Below are 19,306 nucleotides of genomic sequence, written 5' to 3' on the forward strand. Positions count from 1 at the left end.
AAGTACCAGTAAGGGGTGGATGTTGCACCTTCTTCAGGCAGATACAGGGCTTTGTCATTTCATTTAGGGTATTGCATCTGCAGTGTTGGCAAGCTAGAGATTTCCCCTTTGTCTGAGCCTCCATCTCCCTGCGGCTCACTAAATTCAACAAGCAGCATGCTCCAGCAGATGATGAAAGCGCTTCTAAGGGCATGGTAGAAGTTCATCTCCTTTCCTTGCACGACAACAGCTTCACTACCAACATCCTCCTAGTCCTTTTCTCCGGGACAAAAGGCCCCGTAGGCTTACCTGTGCTTTCTTTTTCAGTTGTACTGGGAACTCTCCAAAGATCCATCAAAACAGGCTTTGTTATTCAAAGAGGAAGATAATTCTATCTTCCTAAACCCTTGTATGCGGAAAGGAGGAAAATTTCCTATGAGACCATCTGTGGGTGAGGATACCTTTCTAAAGGGTAGGATCAGATTTGGGCAGTAGTGCATTTGGAGTTGATGCAATGATATCCCCAAGGAAGGAAAACTACAGAAGTCCCTTTTCTTGTGAAGGTGCCTTCACTGTGAAATGTTAAAAGCTCTAGTTCAGATTTGCTCCCCTTTTTTCTTTTTCTGTACTTTCTGCTTGCTCACGCTCGCTGTCTCTCTCTCACCCCACAGAAATGCACATGCGATTTAAAGCCCTTTCAGTTTGCTTAGTGAGGGATACATGAATTTTTTAAAAACATTCCCTGATGGAATATTTCTAGGGCAAAGGAGTGATGCATATCAAATCAAGTGGAGACCAGGAGCTTACTTTTTCCTATCAGAGTCAATCGTGATGCTTTTTATCCTGACAAAAACTGATATTTTATCCCTCTGATAATGGGAGGCTCTGATTGTACGGCCATCTCATAATTTTTGATTTTGTAAGACTCATTCCCACAGGAGGACCTCAAGTTCAAGGCAGAGATGGCCATGTGCCTGTCTTAAAGACAGCCTGTGTTTAAGAATGACCGGTGCCTTATGCTCACCTCACCCAACACAATTTGACCCCATCTGCTTGATCCTATCCATGTAGAGACTGGATCAAATACTGCGGCCTTTGCTCCTGTATTTTTCATTTTGCGCTTACCCAGACTAACTGAGGGTTCTGCCAGAATAAGGACTAAGGCCTTCAGGATTAAAAACATAAAAATTAGCCAAGAAGAGCAAAAATTCTGCTAAATTGCCTTCAGTTTGTCCTGCCCAGGGCAGGATTGTTCTGCACAGAATCATTGTGAGTGTTTTGGGCAATCTAATTTTATGTGTGCTTCTACCACTCTGCAGGGGAGAGGCTTCCTGAGCCTAATACATCTCCCTGATATTCAGCATAAATGTTCCTGGGCTATTTCATTCCATTAACCCTGGTTTCACCCCAGTTTAGCACTCGCAACAATTCCTCTTCCTCCTCGGTGTGTTGCTCTGCCAGCAAGCAGCATCAGCACAGGAGACTGGGCACCGCATGTGGGCAGGATTGAGGATTTCTGTGGAGGAAAGGCACTGGGCTACACGTACAACCATTTCCATTGCAGTGATTCCCAACCCATACCTCGAGGGATCCCATCTGCAATCCCCACTCCAGGACCATACGCCAACCTTGATTTGGGGAGGGAAGCTAGTGATGTCAGTGGGGCCAGAGGCAGCTGAGGGCAGTATAAGCCTGCAAATTCAGAATAAGTTTTGGAGCCTAATTAACTGCCAGCAGTACAGTGCCTAGGAGTTGATGACACTGTAGCCGGTGGTGAATTTAGTCCCTTGTGTGTGTGTATCTTGGACCAAAGAAGTCACTAGAAGGTGAATAGCTTTTGCCCTGAGGTGGCCAAAAGCTGCCTTGCAAATGAGGAAAAAGAGAGAGGAATGAATGTGAATGGGGAGGGCTGAATAGTAGATATGCTGCATGAAATGTAGAGGTAATAATTTAAAATATTACCATTTTGGAGCTGCAGCCTTATTAAAGTCCTATCTGTCCCACTCAAGCAAACTCTTTCTAAAGTATCATATGTCACCAAAACCCTATTAAACTGTCACATAAATTATCAGAGTTTCCTTTTTCCTATCACTGTGGATTACCAGGGGAGATATTTTTGTGACAATGGAGGCTTTCTCAGCCTGCTCCTCCTGCCTGATTTTCGTTTCTGATGAAATCCTCATTTTGGGGAAATTTGCCTATGGATTTCACAATTCCTTATGGATCTCTGCACTAAACCCTGCAACACTAGCTGATCTCTGTTGGGTTTATCCTCTGCCTGACCCTGTATTTTAGACTAGTGGGACTTCAGAGAGCTTGCGGGGCCTATTTTTCCATTGCATGTGGTCACTGGTCAGCCTAGTCCCAACTATAATCACCTTTGGCTGTGCTCTTGCTTCAGTGTACTAGGCATTCACTGGCTTCCACTGATTGCAGTCTTTTATTTCTCTTCCACCTGAGTGTCCAATATCCTCATAACAGGACATGCTTGTACATGTACCCATCAAAGAAATAGCTCCTCCATTTATCTGCCATGCCTTGGAAAGATTGCCTCATTATAGGAAATCGGTGTTTCTGTCATACAAGACCTAACTTCAGATACATGAAATGACTGGCTGTAATGAGGCAGTGAAGAATCCTTGGGATCATCCAAAACCCTTTGAACAAATTCAGCCTGTTACGTTCTTTGTGGGAGCTGGGGTTAATAGATACTCTTTAGTCTAGTGCAGGCTGCATCAACAAGCTAGATAGCCTGTTGACAGAATACTTTGTATTGATAATAATGGCGCTAAGAGAAATTTTGCAACTGGAGAGGAAGAGGAAATGCTACGGCAAATCATTGTGCTTCCTCAGTCGTTCAGATATTAAGGAATCGTAATGACAATGTTGGCTCTAGGGGAAAGGTAGAATTGTCAATAGCGATGCATAGGAAACAGAAGTGGCCCATAAATATTTCAGTTCTGTCATCAGAGGACAGCAGAGCATGTAGTCATGGGATGTGACATGAAGTACACCTCTGATACGATGATGAAATGCTTCCTAGTCTAACAGTAATTAAGGATGATTTTTAAATAGCATCTACTTCAGCTAGATAACAAAAAACGATAAACAAACAGATGCAGATAATTTGATTGGAAGACATGGCCAAGGCACTCTCTGGACTTGTAATGTTGACTTTTTTTCAATGAGCACTGGGGACATGTTGGAAGGCTGGAAGACAGCAAATATTGGGCCTATATTTTATAAAGGTAAACAGAAGGAACGGGGTAATTAGAGGCCTGTCAGCCTGACATTGATTGTGGCCAAAAAAATGGAACAGCTTGATACAGGCCTTGATTGATCATGAATTAGAGGAGGAGAATATAATTAATGTCATTCAACATGAGTTTAGGGAAAATATATGATGCCACACTAACTTGATATCTTTTGATGACATTACAAACTTTGTTGAGGAGAAGGGTGTTGGTTGTAATATACCTAAATTTTTAAAAGGCATTTGACTTTGCATATGAGTCAGATTTAGAGTTTCAACTTACAATCCCAGCCTTTTCAAAGTCTTTCCAAGTACCCCTTGATGCCAGACCTTGTTATAGCCTCTGCACAGGGGCAGATATTTTTATATGACAAGCTCCATCACTTTTTTGACTCCATGGCTTTTTTGACTCTTAGGATTGGGCCTTTGCTGTACAGCACCCCAAACATTTTGGACCAGGATGAGTACTTTAAGTTAAAAAAAAAAAACAACAAACAAGCAAGATGACCAGAAGTAAGTGCAGTAATCCAGACAAAAATATTTAAAAAATAATCCAACCTTTATTAATAGCTGAAGTATAGACAAACGAGTTCTCGTGTTGGCAGAGCCAACAATATTAAGAGAGAGTTCATAGACACGGGAGAATTTGCCCAACGTATGCTCATAGAAATCAGAACTGTAGGGCTGGAGGGACCTCGAGAGGTCATCTTGTCCATCTGCCTGCACTGGAACAAAGGAAGGGACCCTCCCTGACAGATGTCTGTCTTAATCATAACCTTCTGTAAAAGACTGTTCCAGTCTTATCTATCCTTATCATTCAAAAGCTATTAATCCAAGTCATCTTTACTGCAAGTCAAGCTGATTTCTTTTTGTCCTGTGCCCAGTAGGCATGGAAAACAGTTGATCACCATCTACTTTATAACAGCTCTTGATGTATTTGAAGCCCGCTCATGTCCCCTCTGCTCCCCTTCTCTTTTCTAAACAACTGTGGTTTCTTCTATCTTTCCTCATAAGTCATATTTTCTAAACCTCTTGGCATTATTCCTGCTCTCTATATTCTCCTTCCTTGTTTGTCTACATCTGTCTTGTAAAATGTGATGCTTAAAACTGAACAGGGTATTCATATCTACTATAATCTTTCTCTTCAGTGCTGCTGCCTAGCCAACAATATCTCAATTTGTATTGTTCACTTGGCATCCGTCTTGAATTTCCGATACTCTCTGTAACAACATCTCTGCTGCTGGGCTGCAGCAAAACTTAAAGTACAAGCTTCTCGCACTTAGTTTCTTTATTTCTTGTAGCTCTTGGCTGTTTAAAAGTGAATGTCTAACAGTAGCCTAATTAAACAAGGCAACTGCAGCAACAGCCCTTGTTGCCAACTTGGAAAATGGAGACAAGAAATAGCAGTTGCCACCACAGCTGCATAGTCATGCCAATGGCACAGTGGCAGCCGGAAATCGCTGCTGCATCCATTCGTCATAGATGCCCCAGGCACCCAGCTGACTTGTTATGCCTCTGATATCTAGCCACTGTGTTCTGCAAGACGCTTCTTTTTTACATGGATAATTCCATCCAATTTGTAAGTGGCTATTTACCTATGAATTTGGTTTATCCATGTCAGTTTTATCATTTTTTAATAAAGCTGCTACCCATGCCCCTCCATTGAGTCACAACCTGAAGGAAGATGGAGAAATTAGTCAGAAAAGGTGTTACAAAAAGTCCCATGGTCTACACAGTGCTACATTTAATGGCATGCATTATATTGATTAAAAATGTCCAACTGGGAGATCTACAAATATAAATGGGGCATTATCTGTTATTCCAGAAGGCTGTGCAAGGATCAGTTAAGGCCCTACAGGACTTCATGTTCTTGTGTTCACTTGTAGTTTGTTAACACATTCATTACTGATGCTGTTTTCAGGGAAAACAAAGATCACAGGGGTGGCAATTTAACAGTCAGGAGGACAGATCAACAATATAGTCAAATATCAAGTCATACTTCTAAGAGCAAAGAATGTAGGCCGTTTATACAAGATAGGGGACTATGTTGGGAAGGATGTGGAAATCATGGTGGATAATGAGCTGAGTATGAATTTACAATCCAGTGTTGTGGCCAAAAGCGTTAATGAAATCCTTGCATTTGCATGGAGTTATTGAGTAGGGGGGGTTACATTAAGCGCTTGAGTACCAGAACACTGTTCAGTTCTGGTATCTGGAATTCATGGAGGATGCGAAAGTCCAGAGGGGTTAGAGAGGAGCCAACATGAATGAATAAAGAATTCGAGACCATGCCTTATAGTAGAAGACTCCAGGAGCTCAAGCTATTTAGCTTAACAAAGAGAAGGCTAAAAGATGACCCGATCGTAGTCTATAAGTACACGGGCAATAAAATGTTTGATAATCGACAGGTCTTCAATGAAGCAGAGAAAGGTGGAATAAGATCCATTGGCTGGAAGTTAAGCCTGACAACTTCAGATTAGAAATAAGGTGTGTATTTTTAACACTGAAGATGGTTAACCACTAGAACAATTTATTAAAGGTCATGGCAGATTCTCCATTACTGCAAGTTTTTAATTCCTCCCACCCACCCCCCAAAGATATGCCCTAGTTCAAACAAGAATTAGTTTAGTGAAGTCCTTTGGCTTGTCTTATACAGGAGGTCAGACAAGATGGTCACAACTGTCCCTTCTGAATACTGCTTTATAGCCTCTGAATCTATAATGTGCCTCAAAGCAGATTTAAAACCTGGCTTGGCAATTCCCCCTGCACATAAAGAGCAGCTGTGGCACTGTGTCAAGCTGCACCCAACCTGAGCAGTACATGCTCATGTTTGTGGCTCTTTCTCAGTGGCCAATCATCACTGAACATCTCTGATTCAAAGGTGAATGAATTTATATAACACATGTACAAAAGGAGGTTGCCAAGCAACCTGAAGCCTGAAACACCCCCACCAGGATATGAAAGTGAAGAACAGGCAGTTCATGGCCGAGGCAATTTACGTTTGTAATGTTCCCATTTTGCCATTTGTAGCAATAATAATACAGTGTAGCATATATTTATAAAAAGGGGAATAAAACCTCCCTTGCATAATGCTGGGAAGCAACAGCTGGAACCGCCGATGCATTTATTCTTCCTTTGTCATAAAAGATGTGTCTGCCTTTGGAGTGTGTAGCTAAAAAATAAAAGGGTCAGCAAAAGCCATGATGGGTTGTGGGGGGAGGAGGGAATTTTACCAAGTCCGAAGGCACCTGAAAAAGACTGACAACTTTTGGAAAAGTTTTGGGAGGAACAAAATTGGTTAATTAGGAGAGATTTCTGCATCAGTATCTCCTGTCTCCTCTGATCTCTCTAGTCAACAGTCTCACAACCAGCTGCTTTAATATATTCATCATGTATAATACTTTTGGAGCCCTGTCGTGCCTGCCTTGAACCTTATCCTGTCTGCTGGTGGGCTTTGTATAGCTGTATGGCTTTGGGATATTGAATATACCTATATTAAAGGCAGCACATGAAATAAGGTCACCATATCACTTTTAGAGCTGGCATGAAAGAAAAATCTGGATTTGAATAGCTTAGAGTTTGGGGAGTATGTGTGCTGAAGAAGACATGGAAACCTACAAAGATCCTGATTTTTTTATTTTTTTTTTTTAACGAAAAATTCTACTGGATCTGGATGCCGAGTTTCCTTAGGCTCCTTTGAAAATGTCAGTGCTACATTGCATCAATAGCTCTCTTCTTTACAATGGGCAACATCAAATCCCCAGATGCAACGAATTCAGGATGTCAACCAGAGGAGGGCATTTGGATCTGCTCTGCAGTCTCCTTCGCTTGTACATTATGATGAGGGATAATGGCTTGACAAGGGGATTTTGTTTTTCTCTTGTATTCCTCCCCACCTACCAGCTCGCTTCCCGGCTGATGTCATAATCCTCGGCAACATCACCATCACCTCCACAGCAAGTGCTGATGATGTCACAATCTGAGAATGGAGACAACAGGCAGAAGATGAAGCAATCGATACAAGCAAACAATGCAGAAAGGACAAAGCTCCTATTTTTATGCAAATGCCCATAGTCATAATAAATACAGGGAAGAGAAGGAGAGATGGGAAAGATGGTGTGTCTTAGCAGAATCTTTTATTCAAAAGGATATTGTTCAAAGTTTTTACAGGAGATCTCGATGACTTTTTCGTCTCTTGCCTCTGGTTTCTGGTGCCTGTTGGTGCCACGTTATATTCTGGGCATGTCGAAATGTAATGCAGTGTAACAAGACATGATCTGTTGGATGAGGCTTTATGTAGCATGAAAAGGTTCCCGTGCTTTTTCTTTTTATTATTTACATTCCCAGAGAAGGTTATGTGCCATGTGGGCTTTGCAAAGATAAATGGCTAACCTGAACTTACTGGCAGCTTCCCCAGAATTCAGCAAGGATTCTGCCTAAGCACTGGCCTAATGCATGTGGAGATCTGGGCTCAAAATTTAGCCTTGAAGGACCCAGGTGAGAAAGAGATCACTAGTGATTGTTTGTGCATGTCATAAAAACACATGCAGCCGGGCATCAGTTGACAGGCAGAGGAAACTCAAGACAGGAACAGCAGAGAGAAAGGCAGGTCTTGGGATTTGAGTGCATTGACTTATCTGCTTGTGGAGCCCAGCACAAAAGATGGTAGAAGACAGAAATGTAGAGCTTTGGAGCTGGCTGTCCAGCCAGGACTGAAATGATAGAGGGACCTGGAGGTCAGGACTGAAGTGATCAACTGAACTATGCACAGGAGTCTTGCACAGGTCCTCCAGAGCCCCTGTCCAGTACTTTGAAAAATACCATTCATCGCATTTACTGAAACAACTCTAGCACAGATAAGTGACTCCATGTGCATGTGTGTGAAAGCATAGCCTCAGCTGATTTCTAGATACCTGCTTACCACAAAATTAAATATTTGTTTCTGGAATCCTTCAGTTGAAACGAGTTTTATGGCCGTGGCATCCACTCTCTGCTCTATTTACAGCTTCATTAGTCTTCAGGCAGGGCGTGATCTGGGGAGAACAGCAATCCTGCTTTGGATTTATCTGTGGCTGCACATAGAGAGGGAGCATGTGCTAACAAGAGCTGCAATAGTTGGCAAGGTATATACTGGTTTATGCCTGCCCTGCAGCCCTCCTATGGATGGAAGGGCTGAGCTGCTCACATGTTGGAAATGGGCTTGCTGCTTAGGGTCTGGGAGTTGCAAAAGGAGGCTTCAGCTCAGTTCATGTTGTAGAAGTCTCTATCTGACGGGAAAGTCAAAGGATAGGAATCCCATCCCCTCCATGCCAAATATATAGGGACATAGACTTGGAAGGGGCTTTGTGGGCCACCAAGTCCAGCCCCATTACCACAGGCAGCAAAGGATCTAGAAGGCTATCCACTCTGGCCCCTCTCACATGCCACAGTCACCAAGCACGCTACGGGGAAAAAACCCCAGGTAAAGAGCAGGGGCTCTGCCAGTGCCCTGCCACACAGTATATGAGGGTAACTTATGCTCAGATGATCCAGCAGACTGTATATGTTGGTTGCTGATCAATTCAGTCATATCTGCCGAAATCAGAAGAACTCCCCTCGCTCAGACAGGTGAATTTGCTAGGACCCAACAGCCTAATTTGTGCCGGGCGCTGAGTGTCCTCGATGCCCACTGATCTCAGTGGATAGTAAAATTGCTCAACAACTCTTCAGGAATCAGGAGGCCAATAGGTGGGGAAACCCCCCCGCAGAAACCAAACCATTTCCTTGCTGCCTTCGAGTCCGTTAGATGTCTGGAGCTCACCTCTGGACACGGACATGCTCCTATCAGTTTAGTGCCATTGGGTTCAGCTGAATCATTAGTGAGCGTCGTATTGCTGCGAGCAATGAACAGAATTCAGCACCCTTTCACCTTCCTGCCTTCCTCCCACCAACAAACACCCCCACCTATTACAGCTGGCAAAACGGTAGCAAACCCTTCTGCAGTTCTGGTGGACAGTTTGCTAGCCCCTGCTCTTGGGTTTGACTTTTTTATTCTTAATTTTTGGCTGAGGGAAGAAATAACATATGCTGGAAAGAGGCTTCTCAATTAACATGCTGCACTTTCTCTCCACGCAGGGAAGAGATAAGAGTTGTTAAAGCTGTAGTCATCAATTGCAAAAGAGAACACGTTTTATTTTGCTTTGTGCTATTTACAGCTGTTGTCCATTAGGAGTTCTCAGGAGCCCCATTCCCGGCTACAACTGCACAGTCCCATAAGTCTAACTCAGCAATGAGACTGCAAAACAGCACTAAATCATGGTGATGGGAGAGAGAAGGAAATGTCTGGAAATGGCAACATGCAGCTGATGCCTTTGCAAAGGCTGGAGTTTTTTGCTTGTTGCTACTTAAAAGTACTACAAAGGCAGAGAGTATTGGGAGGCACATAGGCTGGAACAGAATAGTAATCACATGCTCTGAGGGTGGAAAAATGCTGCTAGTAGCTTTGCAAATGTATCCCGTCTTCTTGTTTTTAAGTGTTTGAGGTCTGTGCCGTATTTTGGTCAGTGTATATACATAACCCACAGCATGATACAGTATAAGAACAATATGGAACAAATATAAGGCTATTGGGAAACCGAGTTCATGCTCACATTGCTTTACTGGGCTCATGATATAGCAGCTCTGTGTGAGCTCTCAGATGTTACTAGCTGTTTAATACACACTTGCTGTTTGAAAGAAAGAGAAAGGACGGGGTAAAGAGACAGAAGGTGTGTTTACCTCCAGATCTGAGTCTGCATCTGTGACATAACTAGGAGGCATAATTGAACTGCATGTGTAGATCTTGAGAAGAACCATGGCCAGCTGATTAATATAAATGACTTGAAAATGCAAAATCTGGTATCTGTTCCCAGACTGTGCATTCTTGCTTTGTCAGGCAAGTCATTTGACTTCTCTGCACTATATCTATTTTTCATATGGGTATAATAGCTCTCTTTCTCATGGTGTAATTATGAGGATTGATTCATTCAAGTTTGTAAAGCATTTTGAAATGCACAGGTAGGTTTGGGATCCTCGGAAGATGCCATAAGAGGATAAGTTTCTATGTATTTGTTAAGTCAGCACTTATACAAATGGCATCAGCTGAAGTGTACTGTCTAAACAGTACTATTTTATATAAGCTATGGTATCTACTTTGCCAGGCTTTATGGCCAGTATAATCACTGTCCCATCAAACAATACATGTATAGGAATAGCCTGTGCATTAGTTTTAGAAATGATCTGACAGATGTGGACAAAGACTTATAAAATAAATGCTGGGTTGTCTGGAAGAAAAAAACCTCAAAGTGAGTTTGACTGTTAACAGTGGCCCAAGATGGGACCAAAATATAATTTCTGTGCACATTTTCCCCCTCCCCTTGTTTTTTCCACAGTTGCTATCCAGCAGGTCTCCTCCTTCTACTCATCACTTTCTTCTCCATTACTCTTCCCTTCACTTACTCCTATCTTATTACGTTCCCAGATCTTGCCTCCTCTGCCCCTGGAGCATGCTCAGCACAGATACAATCCTCACTGAATTTATCTGCCAAACTTTCAGTTGTGGATCAAGAATTTTTAGGGGCATATAACCAGGCCAAATGTGGGGTTTTTTTTTCATGGGAACTGCAAGAAGCATGTCTTTTATATCCAGACAACTCTCCCAACCACATTTCAAGTCTCTGTTCCAAAGTAATGATGTGATAGACCTTCTCAGGGAACTATTTTGTATGAATTGACATCGGCAAAATAACATATTTTTCTCTAAACTCTTTCCCAGAATGAGTTGAATGCTTCAGCTGAAATCCTCAGCATGGAAAAGTTCAGCCCCAGCAGTTAAAGTCTGACAAAGTTTTATAAGGAACTGAAAACCATTGTCTTCTCATTCAAAATACTAGGCAATCTTAATGAAAGGTGCTACTATACCCATACCTGTAGTGTTTCCTGAAATGAGGGAAAGATTTGTCTTCTGCTTTAAATTGGAATAATGGTTGGGTTCAAAAACTGTCCTCTTTGCAGCCCATCTGGGTAGGTTTTATGTACTGCTGTTCTTCCTTTTACAGGCAAAAAGGCACACATGGTTGTGATACTAGTAGTTGTGACACCCATATAGCACCAGTCAAGTAGTTATAGCAAAAGATGAGAGAGTGGCCTTAGGGGAGGGACTGGCAGCCAATGGCCCATGGGCTGGACCAGACCAGATTGTATTTAGCCTATGGAGTTCAGTTGTTGATGGCAATTGGTGGCAGGGGTCAGCAGGAGCAGGGGATATCAGTGAGGTGGGAATTAGGGGGCAGTGTGGTGGGAGGTAGGCATTCATTCAATCCTCTGCTCCTACAAGGTAGCTGATTCCTGGTTTAGGGGTTTCCTATGATGTTGAGCTCAGGCCTGAACTCAAACTGGGCCAAAACCAGATCAGATGTCTTTAGATGCTTCTAGTCAACTGGTTTAGGAGAAACTGCCAAGATGCTCTTGGTCCATAGCAAGTGAAATCCTTTTTCGGTTTCCTTTAAGCATCAGTACAATTTGATATTAGCTCATAGGGCCAAACTTTCAAAGAATGGCCACAACATTTGTAGCCGCAGGTTGATGCACTTCTCTACACAAGTGGAAAACCGTATACCTTAGCATTTGCATAGCATCATGGAAGCTGACACATTTCAGTTTGCGGAGATTACATGGGGAAAGTCCTGGGTGCAAATTGGGAGGCCAGTTTGCAAATAAGGTATTTATGTTGCCCTGTGGGGTCAGGCCAACCCTCAGGATCTCAATATTGTGCTGTTAGACAGGAGGGCGCAGTGTACAATTGCACATGCACACACTCAAAAATCAATTGGATGCACGCACGCGCACACACACACACACACACACACACACACACTCTCTACCAACTCAGGCACATACACATCCAAACTAGCCTAGGCACATGCATACCTATCACCAATTCAAGCACATACACTATCCACCCCACAAGTTAGACAAAAATCAGTTGTCCATACCCGCACACTCAGTACACATACACATCACTAATTCATATATCATACACACAATGACATACACACACACACTCACCAGTTCACACACATACAACCCACTTACACATAGGTAAATCCCTAACTTCTTGGATGGCACAGTATATATGTGTGCGCTTGGGGTACCTAGGATACTTGGGGGAAGGTTAAGGTAAGAGAGAGAGAGTTAAAGTGTAGGGAGTGAAAGTTGCCAGAACTGAGATTAGAACCGGTGGACTAGAGAGAAGCTGGCTGAGGAACTGAGGCTTGGGGTTACTTAAGGTAGATTGGGGCTGGAAACTGAGACAGACAGCTGAGATATTGAGGGTGGTGGGGGCAGATAAGTGGTGGCAAGGAGGAGATGGTCAGGAAAGAGAGAGAGAGAGAAGCAGAAACCTGGGAGCTTGGGGCTGCAAACAGGCTGACAGCTTAGGTAAGTGGTGGCAAGGAGGAAACAGTCAGGAAACAGACAAAAACCCAACTCGGGATTTCAAAATAACAGGTTTATTAAACAGACAACACACTACATAGTCCCATGAAGTTATTGGTTCCCCCCCCCCCCACGCACACACAAGCACTCACAATGGCAGCAGGAGAAGGATACTCAGTAGAAGGGTTTGAGTCCAGGTAGGGAAGAGAAGCAGAGTCCAAGTCCTTGGTTGAAGAGGGGGCGGGGGGTGATAGCTACCTATCCAGGGTGGAAAGGGGTCCTTGTCCAGTAGGTGTTGTCCAGAGGGGGATTGCCAGCAGGGCCTCTGGGTGGATAGGTGGTGTGGCATGGTGCTGGTCCAGATGGAGAGGGCATCCCAAAGAGTCAATCTTCACTACCCCTTTTTATGGGGCAGACTACCTCTGATCTCCTATGGGGAGGGCCTGTTCAGGCAATGTTAGTCCTGTCCCAGAGGGCTCCAGGTGTTCTTACAGAGCATGTGCAGCCTGGCACAATGGTGGGTTGCCTCATCTTTTGTTTCTTGAATGCTGAGGGTGGTTCCAAGGTCTGGGTCGTTGGTCCAGGTATTGGTGTTGATGGTTCGGTCATTCAGAGGGAGCTATTTTTAGACCTACCACCATTGTCTCTCAAGCACCCTCATTCATCCCCATTCATTCAGGAACCAAGTTACGTAGGAGGGGTAGGTTTGAGTCATGGGTTACACAACTGGGCCTGGGGACAGGATGGAGACTTGACAAACAAAATGGAAACTTGACATGACTTATGCTAACTTACATATGTAGGCCTAAATCATATAGTACCAGTAAAACAGTAATATAGAACAGTAAAAATCAATATAAACATAATAATTATACAATATGAAGAAAGAGAAAAAACAAAACAAATATAACTTGCTACCAAAATAAAATGCTGAAGCTTACCCTGTGTCTTAGCTCACTTATACTTATTTATAGGGAATAGAGAGGGAAAGAAAAAGTCAGAAATGGTTGGGGAAGGGGAGGGAATGCATTTTAAAAGAAAAAAAAAAGAAAAACTGGGGGTTTTACTACATTTAGAATTAGGAAATGTCAAGAGCAGGCAGCACTGCCTCCCTCGGGTTCTTGTTTATATTGCTCCATTGAAGAATTAACAGGCAAAATGCCACCTAAAATACAAAGCAATGTCACATCAAGGGTTTGCTTTCTGTTTTATAGGCAATCGACCTTATGTGGTCCTTGTGGCTCGTGTTCACCCTGGTGAGAGCAATGCCAGCTGGGTAATGAAGGGGACCTTGGAGTTCCTAGTCAGCAGTGACCCCATTGCTGAGCTCCTGAGGAAATGTTTCATTTTCAAGATTATCCCCATGCTCAATCCAGATGGAGTCATCAATGGCAAGTGAGTTATAGCAGCCTTTTGATTACTATGGGGGGTGTCTCTGGCTGTTGTAGCTGGGTCTGGTTATCAAGTTTTTGCAATGCGTTGTTGAGAGAACATCCTTCCTATGGATCCCAGCATCTTATGTATCCCATTGTCAGAGGTAGGGAACGGTCTCCAGGCAGCTGTAAGCTGTGTTTAGCAAGAAATGCTCTCAGGTACCAGGACACAGCAGTACCATTCCCCCATGAGCTAACTTGGCTCTGGTTGGCTAGGTGTAGATCTATCTGTGTTGCTAAATCATTAGTGCAGACTATACCTGCAAGGCAGAGATGCTGGGGAATAACTGCCTTTAATTAAATACTTTGTCTAGCCTGAGGCAGGGCAGATGAATAACGATATATTTTACCTTTACCATTTCATTTAAATATCTCCATCCAGCAAATCTCCTTCTCTCTCTCACATCCTTCTTTTTTTTCCCTCCTCCGCATTTCTGGATAGATTTTGAATATTCCTGTGCTTGTGTGAATGCTAACTTGTCATGAATTGCCTTGAAGTCTTCTTCATGTTACCCCTTTCCTCTTCAAGCCGTCATATGCACGCTGCCTCTCTACTGATGTGAAGGAATCTCTATTCTGTTTCTGGTATAAAAATGAAAAACATGGTGGCCAAGGAAATACAGTGTCTTTGCCTCAGGGCTGGCCAGTGCCCTCAGGTGACATGGACTTGTGTTGTTTGGCACAGCCTTGGATGTCTCTGCGTTTGCCCATCTGGGTTGGGTAGTGAGTAGTGGTGGAATTGCATAGATGGCCCATCTCTATGGCGAGGAGGTCTACCCCTGGTAGGGGCAGAGGAATGAGCATGCCTGTTGTTGATAGATAGAGAAGCTATTTTTGTTGATATAGTGATAGGGACTTATGTTTCTGGTGCTAATGATCTTGAATTTGATCCTCACTGTTGCATGCTTGCAGTTTGTTGCATGCTTGTTGTCCCACTCCATTGCAATGGACATGCAGGAGAATGGTTTTGGCAAGTGCTGAAAAGTCGGCGGTTCCTCCAGGCTTTCCTGTGTCTGTGACAGTGTACTATGACAGCAACCTTGCTCGGGGTGCACTGCCTCTTCTGCTTCTCTTGCTGGCTGGGTGGAACCCGTGAGTGGGAAGGCAGCAGCAAACAGTGAAAAGCAACAATGAGAGAAAAATGAGCAGACGTCCTCAAACTTCCCTAAGTATAATTCCCTGCCCCTGAACAGATCACAACTTAAAAGGCAGGGAAAGTGTACATCCAAGAAGAAACAATGGTACCAAGACTTGGCAAGTTCACAAACAGCAATGCTGGCAATGGAGTCTAATCCTTCTGAGTCCATCGCCTTCTCCACTGGAACACAATGTCTTTTGGCAGGGCTTAGCAGGATGTGAATTCACATGAATAACAAATGATTGCTATTATTTATACAGAAGCAGTGCTTACAAGCTCCAGTCATGGTCCAGCTGCCTCCCCTTGCCCCATCCTAGGTAGTATATAAACACGTAAGACAGACCCTGCCCCTAAAGAACTTAAAATCTAGCTGCTTTCAGGTCTCTCATGTCTTTGAACCTGTCACTTGGTTGTGGATCTCCACTGCTTCCTTTTTACCCCTGCTCTCCAAGAGATTGGCTGGGACGTTGAAGGGTCTAAGCACAAGTCTGTGCTGGACTCCCCCACCTCACTCCTTGAGCCTCTTTTAGGTTGCACCATCACAGGCTCTAGAGTCTAATGCTCTCTCTCCTGGACTCTCGGGTTGCTGCTTCCCCTTCCCGCTTTACAGATTGCGGCTTTGTGCCCCCACGCCAGAGTAGGTCAAGGTCCTGTGGATCTCTTGCGCATAAGGGTCATGCAGAAACTGGACCTCCAGGCTTAGTAGAGGTCCTATCCACTGGGGTCTGGTGCGGCAGCCTGGTGCCCTCCACGCTGCCATTCCTGCACCAGGCTCTGCCCAACCGTCTTGTCTCCTCTCCCATCAGGCTGTGACTGTACTCTCTGCCTCCTTTAGGAAAACTCTTAAAGGAGCCAGCCAGAGCAGTCTGATCGAGAGGCTTACCTTGAGCATCCCTCCCTGGCTCTGGCTTTTTAATGAGCAGAGCGATTGCAAATCTGTCCACTTCAGAAGTACAGACCCCTATAAATCTCTCCCTGCCTCCCTCTCTTTGTGCCACAGTATTGATGTTGCTCCAGTCCCCTTATCTCAGCATCTTTCCTTATGTAGGAGAGGATTTTTTATTTTTTTTGTTGTTGGCAGAGTTTGAAGCTCCTTGCCCTCCCCCTACTATCCTGCGTGCCAGAGCATACATAATACTTCATTGCCAGTCACTGAGATGGATGCCAGCGCAGTACATTTACAAAGGGTTCCTGCCAGCAACCCAATCGCCTGCTCCCTCCCGGCTCCCTGCCAAATATCTAGCCCAATGGAAGAGTGCTCTCATCCCAGCAGGGCACCGCACGGTCACACTTCAGGAGCCAGGTGCAGTAACCAGATGAGTAGGGCCTTGGTGTTTGCTTTGGCTAATGTGATCTGAAAGTTGCATGCGGCAAATGTTCCTCTTATGCAGACATGACTGCAGTAATGTGATTACACTCCAGCAGCATGGGGCCAAGATCTCTCCTCCTCCCTCTGTCTCCTCCCCTCCACCTTCCTGGTTTGTCATTTCATTCAGTGCTTCTGTAAGCCAGCCCTATCCTTCAGCAATGGAGGTAATTACATCTCTGTATCTGACTTTGAAAGAAGGTGTGTGTGTCTGTGTATGGGGAAGCAGTGCTCCCCATTTACAAGTCCGGGTCATTAACCATCACCTAGCAGAACTTGGCTTTTTCCAAACTAGAAAGAAATTATAAGCATCATGCTGGGCCGGTTGTTGTATGTGACAAAATGCACTGGTTCATTAATCTGCCCCAGAGGCCAGCAGTCAGGTGCAGGCCCTGTTAAATGATTTTTAGGTAACAGAGTCAATCAATTTTTTGCTTGCATCTTCTAAATGAAATACTAGACATTTAACTTCACTACTCACTGAGATCCGGCCAAGAAGTGAACACTATATATAAACATACAAGGATGAATCAAACAGGCTGAATGATGTTTTGGTCAATTTTAGTTCAAAGGAAAAAACAAAAAACCAATATAAAACCACTCTTTGAGAGAGAACAGTATGTGTGGCTGCAATAGCAGCCGTCTTTGCCTGGGTAATAAAGAGTGTCCCTGAGTGCTGACCACAGGTATTGTTTACTCTCAGAAATGGGTCTGGGTACCAGGAGACCTGGATTTTATTCCTGGTTCTGCCACTGACGGGCTATGTAGCTTTGGGTGAGTTGATGCTCCCTTTTGTCCTCAGTTTCCCCCTTCGTTAAATGGAGGTAATAATGCTCTCCCAGATTTGTGAAGTACTTCAGAATCTGCAGATGAAGAATTCTGCACTTGTGCTGAGATGTGGTATGTCTTCTGTTCAGAGCCAACCAGCTTCCATTTTTAAAAACTGTATTTGTATCTGTTTTTGACTTGTATAAAAGCACAAAGTTTAAAAAGAGCCTGGCTGCTATTTAAGAAAAAAAATCTACATGCATATCAGAATAAAACCTTGAAAGTACCTTCAGATGAAGTTTATTATTATCTGAGTTATGTAGTGTGCTCTGAATCAGGATCTGCAAGGGGACTGGTACCAGGATTAAACTGGCGTTATACAGGGAGGTTGTATGATGAAGAGATAGACATTGCAATATTTTATATACTGTTCCATTTATACACAGATACTCATGTGCATTGGCACAGCTATGCGCACACTCACTTTCACAAGGACATGTGTATTGACCATGTTTGCTAATACACTCACAAGGTTACATTTTGTGTATAGGCTTATGGTTTCATAGATGTTAGGGACTGGAAGGGACCTTACAGATCATTGGGTTCAGCCCCCTTGCACATGGTTAGGAAAGACTGCTGGGATCAAATGATCCCAGAAAGATGGGTGTCAAGACATTTTTGGAAGATCACCAGGGTGGATGACTGTACCACTTCTGGGGGTATCCTGTTCCAAACCCTCAGCACCCTCCCATAAAGAGCCCGTGCATCCTCACATCCTTATGGCACATCCTTATGATACATCCGCCCCTAAATAGTCTATATGCATAGTTAATGCACAGGTGCATCCCTTGCATTTGTGTGCACATGCACACAAGGAATGTAAAACTCTAGAATGCTTGGTTCAGAGGTATGATACTTATTAGACCTACTAAGAAATAGCAAAAAAAAAAAATCTTTTTCTGCAAGGTTTTGGGCACACATGCCGTTCCTTAGGCCCAGGGAAAATTAAAGATGGTAAAAAGTCCCCATAGGTAAAAAAATAAACTTCATTTTTGCACAGAGGAAGCTGAAGGTGGAAGTCTGTTCCTCTGGGTCCATGACAGTGCCTTTGCATGAGTTGCTCTTTGATGTGCAGATAAGGCAGGATTCCTTCCCTGGTGGGGTCAGATGGCAGACAGGCAGGGAGGTGGAGGTGTAGAAATCTTTCTTGTTGTTCAGCAATGAAGTTTAAGTCCAAAATATACATACACATACACACATACACACACGCATTCACTTGTAATGCACACATGCCTGTACTCATGCTCAGGAAAAGGTAGTTAGCATTTGTGTTCTTGGCTGGGCTTCTCCAGACATTGCAGTTCTGGATGAATATCACTATTTATTATGCCTAAATTTACAGTTATTAATTATATCAGTATAAGCCTAATTTATATCACCATAAACAGCAATAATAAATACTGCCAAATGCTAATACCCAGTGCTTGCCAACTGTGCCTATGCTTGATGGGTTTTTTCCCACTTCTCAGAAGCATTAAATTAACAATGATTCAGCCGTGCAGGATCATTGATCACACAGGGAGTGGAAACTTGCATGGGAATGCTCTTGTTTCACATGCAAACTACCCATTCATTCCCTATACAGATTGGATTCCCACATTTCCCATTCCCAGTCCTTCTACTGCCAGAGCCTTATTTGGCTAGCAATTCAATCTTAGTCCTGTCTCTGTTCTTTCAGCCTGGCCTCCTGAGTCATGCTTCCCAGGCCTGTAATAATTTTTGTTGCTCTACACTGAACTCTTTCCAAACTGTCCACAACCTTCTTGAAGTGTGGGGCCCAAAACTGGACACACTATTCCAGGTGAGGCCTCACCAGTGCTGAATAGAGTGGAAGAATCCCTTGACTTGGAAGCAAC

General features: G+C 43.7%; 1 protein-coding gene across 1 annotated transcript in view; it reads left to right on the top strand.

The window, feature by feature from the left end:
* AGBL1 (AGBL carboxypeptidase 1) overlaps nt 1–19,306 on the top strand; it is a 393,910-nt gene that overhangs the window by 113,321 nt on the left and 261,283 nt on the right. Inside the window, exon 17 of the mRNA XM_019477387.2 lies at nt 13,900–14,080. Coding sequence (XP_019332932.2) covers nt 13,900–14,080 — 181 coding nt within the window. The remainder of the gene's footprint in view (nt 1–13,899; nt 14,081–19,306) is intronic.

The sequence above is a fragment of the Alligator mississippiensis genome, chromosome 11, assembly GCF_030867095.1.
Source record: "Alligator mississippiensis isolate rAllMis1 chromosome 11, rAllMis1, whole genome shotgun sequence".
Lineage (NCBI taxonomy): Eukaryota > Metazoa > Chordata > Crocodylia > Alligatoridae > Alligator > Alligator mississippiensis.